The sequence below is a fragment of the Drosophila bipectinata genome, chromosome XL (assembly GCF_030179905.1).
Source record: "Drosophila bipectinata strain 14024-0381.07 chromosome XL, DbipHiC1v2, whole genome shotgun sequence".
In the NCBI taxonomy this organism is placed as follows: Eukaryota; Metazoa; Arthropoda; class Insecta; order Diptera; family Drosophilidae; genus Drosophila; species Drosophila bipectinata.
This window is the reverse complement of record NC_091734.1, coordinates 14,284,036-14,295,793: the sequence shown is the minus strand read 5'-3', so window position 1 is coordinate 14,295,793 and position 11,758 is coordinate 14,284,036. Positions and strand designations below refer to the sequence as shown.

The 11,758-nt window shown below is 44.8% G+C and overlaps 1 protein-coding gene across 1 annotated transcript; it reads left to right on the top strand.

Moving 5' to 3' along the window:
- The first annotated feature begins 470 nt into the window (after positions 1 to 470).
- LOC108129003 (uncharacterized) lies at positions 471 to 1,726 on the top strand. The gene has a single exon (XM_017246905.3). The coding sequence runs from the start codon at positions 670 to 672 to the stop codon at positions 1,492 to 1,494; it is 825 nt and encodes a 274-aa protein (XP_017102394.2). The 5' UTR covers positions 471 to 669; the 3' UTR covers positions 1,495 to 1,726.
- The last annotated feature ends 10,032 nt before the right edge of the window (positions 1,727 to 11,758 follow it).

The following is an 11,758-nucleotide window of genomic DNA, read 5'->3' as shown; positions in this document are numbered from 1 at the left end:
TTCGCATTTTTTTTTTTTTTAAACACATATTAAGCCGCAAAAATATTGCTTTCGCCCTGTGCCAGTGCCTTTTATTTTTGGGTGGTGGTCCAGAAAGGAGCTAGAAAGAGAGGGCCATGTGAGGGCCGGAAAGAGAGAGGGCTAGCCGCTAGAAGCTAGATGGTTCGACCATTCAGTCGATAGCCATTCATTGGAAACTCTTGATTGATGCCCCGGCCCTGTCTGCAGTCCTACGATAAGCCACAGAGACTATGGCTACCCTTTAACCCCCTGGAAAGGACACCACCCCGCGCAGCCGATGGTTAACCAGGCTTGCGATTCAATTTTTCACTTTACATATTTCATGGATTAGTCATTGGACACATTTATCGGCGAGGCAGTTTGAAATACACATATTGGGGGAAAGTTCAGGCTAACGAAACTCCATTTCAAGATACCTAGAATAGTAGTCCCTGAGAGAAAAGTAGAGCCCCATTCAGTATTTATTGTTCGGCCCCTAAAAACAGATGTGTTATAGCAACAAAGAAGTCCGGTAATAGTTTTAGTTTCTGAAATCACAAGTCCAAAATTCCACAACGCAATATATGCTAAAACACCCCACTTTCGACCCCCAAAAATTTAAAAACCCTCATCGGCTTTTAGACAGTGTACTAGTTAAGTGGCAGAACAATGTCCAAGGCCACCAAATTGCGGTTTGCATTGATCACCGAGGATGTCTTGGACAAGCTGAGGCCCCGATCCCAGTCGGAGAGTGTGCGTTCCGGCTACATGAACGAGATATACTCGGCCATCCGGACGGCGGTGAACGAGGCTGTGGACGAGAAGCTGCAGGAGATGAGCGAGAGCCTCAACCAGATGGTGGACGAGAAGGTGGAAAGGATACTGGAGAGGCGGCAGCAGGTGCCGCGAGCTCAGCGACGTAATCCGGCGGGCATCGGTGGTCAGTATCAGCCGCCGGGCTCACAGCGCCGCAAGGATGTCAAGGACAAGGACGAGAGCACAAGGGAGCGGAAAGATCCCAAGGACCCCGGGAAGGATCTCAAGGAGCCCCGGTCCAAGGCACCCGCGTCAGCCCTGGAATCTGCTCAACGTCGCCGTCTAAAGAAACCTGGCCAGGATGTCGTGACCACCTCAGAGGGTGACCAACTCGCAAAGAAGCCCGTGAGGGGCATGCGCCATCAGCGGATTACCGTGCAGCCCATTCACAGTACCGCTCGGGAAATGACCCAGGACAAGGCCCTGAATGTCCCTTCCAAGACAAGCAATACAATGAAGCCCCCATCCTCCGGCTCCGCCCCGCCACCTTCGCTGGCACCACTGTCCATAGCTCAAACCCAAATCCTTAGCTCCGTGGATCACAAAAGTCTCGAGGACGACTTCTCCGACGTGGAGGAGCCCTCGATCCTGACCATTGCCGCTAGGTATTTGAAGCAGCTGGAGGAGTCGCGACGCCGCAAACTCCTCAACCAACAGCCACACCCGGCCTCGTCCTAGATGGAGGCCATACATGGAGAGACTACGCACTGCACTGATCAAGAATTGAAATTAGTCCTGGCATCATTTTTGTTACCTTTTTGAGTTCGAAGCACCTCATTCCCCCTCCAAGAGCACTGCATGGTTACCAAAAGGAAAACTGATCGCAAGGACATGTAAAGGATTACGTTATTGGAAAGCGATCTAAATTTTTCACGGCATTATAAAGTATTATAAAGACGAATTAAATTTATACCTTTTTTTTTAAAAGAGGTTGGATAAGAATATGTCTTATTTGTTTTAAAAAGTAGGTGCTTAACTACTCCTTCTTTTGATATAGTTTTTTAAAAAAGTAGAACTCAAGTACTTTAATTCAAAGCCTTATTGTTCTGAATAATTTCCGTTTTTATTATTATATCCTGGTGACATGTGACAGGTCGTACTTGGCGCTTTCAAAGGGACGAAAGGACGAAAACAATGGACTGGCTCGTTCAATTAGGCGAGTTGAATAAGTCAGAGAGTTTTTTGACCGGCCCGTGTGACATGTTCACCTTGATTTGCCCGAAAAAAGCGTAGACCCTGACATTTCCACTTCCCTTTTAAGGATTTGATTGCGTTGACATTATTTTCCCCTCTTGGCAGCTCCTTTGTGGGCACTTCAGATCTTCGAATCTCTGGCAGTTCCTGCGATCCAGCGAACCAGCGATCTTGTGCAGTGTCCTGGCGAACCCTTAACCCAATGCCAGCCAGATGTCAGGACGAAATGAAAAATGATAATTTCACCGGGACGGAGATTAACTCGATTTACCCGAAAGGGTTACGCATGCATCCAGGATGTCCCAATAACAGAATATGCTATGTGTCCTGTATTCAGGACACATTACCATTTCCCAGGTAGAGACGGCAACGGGAACTTATTCGCAAATCGCGGTAGGGGATGGTTGAAACTGCAAAACCCTTTTTTATTTCCCGATTCGAGGTTCGAGAGGGGTGGGGGAAAGTGCTTACAAATTGTCGGCAGGATCTGCAGGAGCCGGAGCTGAAGCAGGAGCCAACCCTTCGTCCTTTTAGGGGTTTCGGGATTATTTGAAACCGCGGTAGGCAAATCCGCGAGTCATTTCGATGCATTCCCATTCTCACCAGCGAGTGATTCACATTTCGATCGACTGCCGCCAAGATCGGACGCGATTTTATCGCGTAACTCTACAATTATCACCTAAACACCTATAAGGCCCTCATTCCTATCGCTCCGATTCGATCGGATGTTGCGCTTTTCGCTCTTCAGGATTACGAACGCGGTTCCGATCGGACTCTCCGATCAAGTCAAGTGGCCTCGACCGGAGTGCCATCAATTAGCCAATTCCGGGCTTTGTTCTCGGCCCGGCTACCCGAAAATAGGACCTTTTTCCAGCCGCCGGCACATCCTTGAGATCTCCACGGGAAGATAACACAACTATGAGAGCTTGGGAGGCTTTCGGTGATTTTTGAGTTTGCAGTTTGGAAATCTAGAGAGCTCTTGGAAAATGTTTTAGAAAAATTACTTAAATATGAGGTTGAAGTTTTTGGATATTTTTTAAAATTTACCAAGCTTTCAAATATTTGTGATAATTTTCTAAAACTTGAAAGCCTAAATATATTCCTGTATTCAAATGAGAAACTTTAATTGAAAAGCTTGATAGTTATTTTTTGAAATAATACTTAATACTTAACAAAAGTGTCTAAAGTATTTGGAACTTGCTTTTAAAATAGTTTCAATAACTAGGAGAGTTATCTAATAGAAAGATTGAATATATAGATAGCTAATTTTTAAAATTTTTGAAACACATTTTAAAATTTTCAAATAATTGTTCAGCTCAGAGCTCTTAAGATCCTTAAACTCATCAAGAAAATCAAAAATCGAAAACCCTTTTTTATAAAAAACTCATATAAACAAAATATATATTTCGCATTCTCTTATTTTTTATTCTCTTAATTATATTGCCTTTTATTTTATTAGAGTTTTTATGGCCTTTTTTGGAAAATCCCCTCCGAGGAAAATCTTTAAGTTTCTGGCCCCATAAGCGCCAATTTATACACTTCTGATTCCTAGAAATTAGCCATTACTTTCGTTGGCAAGGGGTTGGGAATCGGGTGAGGGGGAGGGAGCTTCGGAGTTGAAAGGGTGTCCTTGCCCCCTTGAAGAGCAAATAACTTGGAGACTTTCGATTGTCCTGTTCTGGTAGTTTCTGTTTGATATCCTGGCGCGGCATTTATAAATGTAATTGTGCAAATGGCAGTGTGAGAAGGGGTGGTGGTGATTGTGGCGATGGTGATGGCGATGGTGATGGTGGTGGTGGTCGTGCCAGTGTCCTGTAGCCGGTGGTGCAGTGTGGGCTGTCCTGTTCCAAGGACACGGACTCTAAAGGCCACTGGCTGGCATAGGGTTGAATGGCAATGGCCGATGTCCGGAGCTTTTTCGCTCTCAACTGCCCATTAGGGGTGGACTTTTCGATTTCGATTTCGATTCAAAGCGCTGGCAATATGGCCAGCCCAGCCAGCTCGGCCAGCCCGGCCAGGACATGCCCGGCCAGGATGTGCCCGGCCAAGCGGAGCGAGCGAGACGGTGCCACAGAGGTGAAATATTTACGATTTCAATCCGAAAAACAACTTCCAGCTACAGCTCCCAGCTCCAGCTCCAGCACAAGGATCTCCATGGGCCGTCGTCCATCACCATCCCAAGCAATGCCCTGTGTCCGCGGCCTGTGGTCCTTCGTCCGTAGTCCTTCGTCCTGTTTCCTGCTTCCTGCCGGGGGTGGTCAGAAGCCGGAGAGCGAGAGCAAAACCCTTCAGTTGAAACACTAAGGGAAATATATTTTCTATTTTCATGGAAATTATTTTATAATTTCTTGCCTTTTATTAATTTTAGTTTTTGCTTTTGGAGTAATTAGTATTAAAATAAGTAATTTAATTTAGCCATTTTTTTACTCTAGTTTTTGTTTATTATTCAAATTTTTTTGTCAGTGTAACTTTGGTTTCCGTTTTGGCGTTTTAACAAAGGGGTCAATACAGGGGGCCTTAACGACTGCGAATGCCCCACTACTTGGCCAGTTAGCCACCCCTTTTTGGACAGCCCCCCCTTGGCCGGCCCCCCACCTCCCTGGTAGCCCCACTCTACCCCCCTCTAGCCGTGGTTTTTGGACTGTTTTTAGCATTCAACCCCCTTCAGCAGATTGACTTTTGTGTTGATAACTTTGTTGTTGCTGTATTTTGCATCGTCCTGTTCCTGTTGTCCGCCACCCCTTTCCTCTAACCCTGCCACTCCCCCTCCTTTACCACCTCCCCCCTTCCTCCTCGCTCTCTCTGTGGTGTGTGTTTGTATTTGTCTGTGTGTGTGTGTGTGTGTGGGTTTGTACAAGTTGTCCACTACAGACTTTTCGCTCTCATCCCTCGAGTGGCCATTTTGAATTTTGGCCATTTCTTCCACCTTCATCGCTTAGTCCGCCCCTACAGCTCCATCCTCTGCTTTTTCTGCAGCCCCCCTTCTAGCTCCTCTTTCGTCCCTGTCTCCTATCCGGTCTTCTGGTTCTCCAGAATCCCCCCGACTCTTGCGCGGATTCCATCGATTGAGGTAAACGCAGCTTTGTTAATTTCCCGGGAAAGTCAGTTGACCAAAACACAGATATACACCGAAAAAAATATCATAATTCTTAAATCTAATTTTGGATTTTAATTTAAGGTTTTAATTATTTAAAACTTTATTTTTTCTGATTAAATAATTAGAGAAAGTCGCATAAAAAAGCCTCATACTTCACAAAGGGTTATCTCGTAATCAAAATTATTTTAAGCCTATTTTTCTTTTTATAAGCAAACTATTTATGAATCCACCCTCTTGAGCTGTCAACTCCTTCCCTCCTGTATACTCTTCTATATCCTTAACCCTTTTGGTCACTTCCTTGAGCTCTTTGGTACCATTCACGTCGCAGGTGTGGGCGAAAAATCCGTAAATTAGTCGACTCCCCCAAAAAATAATACGGGTCTAAGCCCGGCTAGCACTTCAAGTTCCACAGCGCACATAAGTCTCCAACCGGTCCAACCAGGGACTCTGGAATGGGGCATAAGAACTCCCGGACTACAGGACACCCGGACTGGAGGTCTCCAGGACTCTGGACTATATCCCTTTGACTTGACGATGGTTTTATGATGCCCCGGACAGAAGCTCGTGCTCGTTGTTCGCTTCCTCGTATTAAGACAAAAGGTTAAATTTAAATTTGAAATGATGAAGGGGGTGGCCCGGCACTGACACTGCCGGGGGTGTGCGGTAAAAGGGGGGGGGGGGAGGAATCCGAGGGGCGGGGGTTTAGAAAACGAAAGCAAAAGGTCTGCGGCTGGCTCGAGCATCACGTTCACATTCGCCGGGCTGCGTGCTTCTTGGCCAAAAGCTTCTTGGCCATACATTGCAATATGGCTGCCCCTTTCGGCTTACCAGCTGCTCTCCACACCCCGCCCGCCTCCCCCTCTAGCGACACCCCTGACCCTGCCACCGACTTACCGCCCCCCCCGCCCTTTTTTGGGAGAAACTTGGAAGCATATTGTTGGCTCGGAATTGGATTGTTGGGTTAGGTGTAAGGTGTAGCAGATGGTGTGGATTTTCCCCTGACCGTGTGTGTGGGTGTGCTTGTGCTGGACCAGCCCCCACCACCTACGCCTCTGTTAGCCCCTTTGAACCCCCTCTGTTGCCACAATTTTGGGTGGTAAGTTGCTGAGTGGTTTGAAGCCGAAAAGGAGTAAAAGAAACTTCAGGCCAAAGGCTTCAGACGTGGGCAGGATATATTCGAGGGGGTTAAGACAGGGGCGTGGTACTGGAAATGTTGGTTAATCGAGGGGGCTTAAACTTAGTAAATAAATTATATGAAATTGGGCCAATATTTAAAATCTATAAAGCTTCATAAAAACTATACATATATTATTATAAAATTACCTTGTTTCAAGCCTTTGTAATTAAAATAATTTCCTAAAATTAAAGACCTTTAACCTTCAAGTTTGAAAGTTAAAACCCCTTTTGGAAAAACTCCCTCCCACGCCCCTGTTATCAACAGTATAGATGGAAGATTCGTCGTATGCTAATGGACATTCGAGATTTTGGTTTTGGGTATTTTGAGCAGTTCAGGTCCTGTTTAGTCCTTCGGTCTTCGGCCGGGCTGGGCCGAGCTCGGGGAAAAGCCGATAAGTACGCTTTATGCCCTTAGAATGCTACGTGTGCGACTGCCAGGACACACACACACACATACAGGACTCCAAAGGATCCGCCTCTCACACCTTGTTGGCCGGACTGGGCTCATGATACTCATTTTGTGATTGTGTGATGATGGATGGGACATGTGCCGGAGTTAGGGCCCATCGGAGATCCCTTTGGCCTGGGAATGCCGATGGCTGAATGGATGAATGTGGATGCGGTGGATCCTGCCGTGGAGGCCATGCCATGCCAGGCCAAGGGCCAGTTGCATTTGTCCTTGTGCTATTGAGCGTGATTCTAGTGTTCGCTCGAGTGTGCCGGAAAAAGGATTCGAGCGATTTAGCATTCGGAATAAGTTGTCCCGGACATACATACATATATGCTTTATTTTTTGCGTAAGGGTGAGTGGGGTATCCTGGCTCCATTCTGGCATCCGGGCATCCTGGCATCTGTTTGTTTGCATTCCATTTACCTGATATGTCCTTCGAGCCCGGCCGGAGAATTCTAAGATGGCCATTAGACCCATGAAATATGCATGCAGGATAAACATAATTCGGGGCATGTGGGCAAATACTTTTGTCAAGATTTGACCATGATTGAGTGCGACTGTTTGACTTTTGGGCCAGGTTAACTAGCCATAATTTATTCGCTCGATTGGATTTCAAATTCGTGTCCTTTCTGGCTGGTTGGCTACAAAGGCTGGTTGTGGAGAGACTTATCCTCGGGAATATTACATTTTATTTAGTGCCCTGTTGACTAGAATTTCTAGAATATATATTCCCGCCCCAGAAAACTAAACGTTTACATTTCGCAGACAATTTCAAAATAATTGGGCCACAAACAGAAATAAGAGCGACGTTGTCAGCGATTTGAATATGAATCTGAAAATGTGAAGCGCGAAAAAAATGAAGTAAAATAAAAAATAAATAAAGAGCACAACGAAATAATGGCTGTGTCATTTCCTTATTTTTCGAGTGCTATTATTAAGCATTTGAAATATCATACCGTCATGCGGGAAAGTCCAGGATGGGGGGTGGCAGGAACTAAGGACGAACGCCAGGACACATGTGTGTGCGTTGTGTTTGTGTTGGCGCGATATCCATTAGCTAATATTAAAATCATTCTCTTTTTATTTTCATATCTGTATATAATATTTTCTTTTTTTTTTCGTGGGGGCTGCCTGGCACAGACTGGATGGCGCTGTAAGCTCTAGTCGCGGAAAAATCTCCACTAGAGCCTCTGGCCCCCACATCCAACCAACTGCCACGCCCCCCTGCCCCGCAGGACCCTGGCAAAACAGATAACAAACCAAAAACATTATACACATACGCACAATCAACAATCACGCACTCAACAAAAGGACACTGCAAGAAATAGATCCTGGATAAATATTAAAAAAAATTACTATAATATATTTAAGATTATAATTCTGCTATAAATATTTTAATTTATTTTTTAAACATAGGATTTTTAAATATAAATAAGATATCCCTACACAAACTATTTCAGTTTTGTTTATAAAAGGAGTGCCAGACGAATGGTCGTAGCGATAAATGGGCCCGAGTCCGGAGTCCTCTGTCCTGCTTCCTGTGTCCTATGTCCTATGTCCTGTATCCTGCCTGCCTGTCCTGCCCAAGTCCTGAGTTCCACAATTTTTGGACCTTTGGCGGCTGAGCTGGGCACAAATGTACCCGGTCGCATTGTTTAATGAAAGTTCTTTCCCAAAAACTTTCTACGGCTTTTCCCACGTAAAGAGTGTGAGTGTCCTGATGTGTGTGCTTGTGTGTGTGTGTGTGTGTGTGTGTCCTGGGACATTGGCCGCACGTATGCAAATGTGGTTGTGGAAGGAGGCTTCTGGAGGGGGTGGCAGCAACGTGCGATGTCAGACGGCAGTTGACAGCATGTTTATTTGTTTGCCTCAGCCCCGGCCGAAAAAAGGCAGAAATTTACAAAAATCTTCCCCAACCCACAAACTTTTGAAAAATCACATTTAAAAATTGTGATCAACTTTGAAGGACTTCAAGGATTTTTTATAACAATTTTATTTATTTATCAAATAGCTTAAAAAGAAGAAAATCCTTCTCTCACCTTGTAATATTTTAAAACCAATCTAAAGATTCAATCTAAAACATTTAATTGAGCGGAATCATTGTAGCTTTTCTCCAGGACACTCGTCTAAGGTCCTGTAATATGGAAATGAGTCTTTTGTGTGGACATGTGGCCCCACCCCTTTATCTACGCCATCGCCAGCCACCGTCCCCTCCCACAGGACATTCGCAGAGTCGCCTGCTTCACATGTCCACTCGTTGGTCCGACAGTTGCCATCCGACAGACAGGACATGCGCGTCTTGCACTCATATGTTTTGCGTGTCTGTGTGCGAGTGTCCTGTTATCCTGGCTAGTGTGTATTGTTGTTGGTTGTCAGGACTTTTGGTCCATTTAACATGTCTCATAATAATTGTGATTGGGGTTTATTTCGCATTCATTTGAATATGAATTAGCATCGTTTCGTTTTGGGGTATTCAGGGATACTTTCAAGGATATTCGAGTGTGTGTCTGTCTATATGTGTGTGGGTGGCCTGGGTGGGTCATCGTTGAATGGAGCGAAATGGAATAGAATTTTGCCAATTTGACTAAAAGGGAGAATCTGCTTGGGATGGACAGCACACACATGCGCAGGTCCAGCAGGACCCCACCATTCCAAGTCACGTGAGTCCTGAATTTTGAATCGTGAGCTCTGTGTCCTGTGTCCGGAGTCCTGAGTCCTGGAGTCCTGACTCCGGTGGTTGACACTCGTTAAGGCGTAAAAAACTATGCAACATTTTTAACTGTCAGTGTGGAAGTAACCCGTCGCCAGGATTGCCATTCGACAGTGTCCTTAAACGGAACAGGCCAGGGCAGGACACCCCGAGCTCGGTCCTGGGGTATCCACAGTTATTAATTAGTGCAAAACGGCCCTTGGGGGGCCCTTTTTCGGGGTTATCCTCGACATCCTTGCCATCGGTCTTCTTTCGGTTTTGGTTTCGCCTTTTGGTTTTTCCTACCAAGTCCTTCCTGTGTCCTGTGGGTTTCCTGATTAAGCATGCCCTTCAGCCACCCAGCCAGCTCCCGTTCGTAGGTAAAATGATTTTACCAAGCCCACACACATATCCTTGCGCGCATCCTTGTACGTAATATGTGCGAATTTTTGGCAAGGGGGTTATCCACTTTAGTTGGATTAGTTTCCATTCAAAAGGCGGATTCCGGCTTGTGGGGGAATTTTCGGAATTATATATTCTTGCCAGGGATTAGGTATTCCAGCCTCGTGTTGGCGAATTTTTAATATTTTTCTAATTACTTGGCAGTTAATCCTCTTAGACAAATAATAGATATTTTGCATAGAAAGTTGTGTTTATTAATTGGTTTTGAATAACAATATAGATAGCTTCTAAAGGACTAAAGTACTAAGACCTAATAGTTATTAATTATAATAATTGGTTTTAATATTTGTTAATCTTAATTTTAAACAACTGACAAGCTTGAAATCAATAGCAGAGATATGATCTCCTCTAAACAAAAGAGTCCTTTTGGCCACAATTTATGGGCTTTCACTATTTTGGCTGCCACACCCCCTGCCCCTTGGGCGCCCCCTGTTGCTACTGTTTTTTTTTTTGTTGTCCATTCGAGACTTTTTTTGTTTTGCGGTGAGTTGAGCCAACAGAAGAGTTGCGATGAGGAGAGATGTTTTAAAAAATTGCCCATCGCCCAGTGACAGGATACAGGAGATACAAAAGGGGAACACAGGCCAAGGACAACGGGATATCAATCCGCAGATACATGCCCTTTCACACTCCGAATACCAGCTACCCCTCAACGTCCTTTTTGGCGGGGATTTGGTGAAGGCACTCCTCTCGCACATTAGATCATAAATAAAATTAGAGCGGAGTGTCCATTAGGAGCGCATCGATATCAGATACGCCTGGTGTCTGTGTCTGTGTCTGTGCCTGCGTGTGAGTGTGTGTTTGCGTGTGTGTGTGTAATATTGATTAAATTGGTGAAACAGTTTTTTTTTTTTTTTCTGTTTTTAAATTACTGTAAAATTTCGCACACTCACTGGAAAGGATGGGAGTGGTGGCTGGATGGCGAAGGATATCCCATATCATAACCCTGTCACCCTTTCGGCCATTATCCTGTCCCTCTCACACTCACGCTCGCACTCACTCTTACTCTCTTTTTCGCTAATAATATTGACACAAAGGATACTCACTGGTCGCGTACTCGACACAAAAGGTACAAAAAAAAAAATAACAAAGCAGAAGATGGGGAAAGGATGCAGCAGCACTAACAGTACCAGGACGAAGGACGAAGGCCGAAGGCAGGACGGCTTTGATCGGTGAAGTCAATTGTAACACATCGAATTGTTCGCATTGATAGATTTTGATTTATTTGCAGTTATTTATAGGCCTGACTGTGCCTGTGTATGTGTGACTCCGGTGTCCTGTGCGTGTATGGTAGTGTGCGTGTGTGGCATGACTCGACCCATTCGTTCCCTGAGTGGCAGATACTTGCAACATTAGATTATCCGTTCTTATCCTCGATTTTCGGTTTTTACCCTTTTAGTCACAACACGACGGCGAATCTCTCAGCTACAGCTACAGATACAGCTATAGCTTCAGATACAGATACAGATACATTTTGCAGATACGAAATACAAACACTGAGACATGGAGTTGCATTTGGCAGCATGAACGTGCAAAACGAGAAAAAAAAAACATACCATATATATAGAAATAAAAGTTAAAATAAAAAGGATACGAAGGACTCGCCAAGGTGGGCCCACCGTCCACAGATGCTACGTGATGCACACGGTCCACATGACATCTGCATATTTCCCTCATATCCTTCGTATCCTTTTTTTCTCTCTTCCTTTCTTTCCATAGTTCGCTTCAACTGCAACTCATTCCACACACATGCACTCCGCCATTAGCGAGGGCAGCTTCAAGAGTTTTAATATTAAAAATCTTAATTATTTTAAGATTTTGTTAAGAACTAATCGATGTCCTTGTTAACTTTAGGGCTATAAATAAATTAAAG

What these genes read in the sequence shown, in the direction of transcription:
- LOC108129003 (XM_017246905.3), top strand. Translation starts at nt 670, where the DNA reads ATGTCCAAGGCCACCAAATTGCGGTTTGCATTGATCACCGAGGATGTC.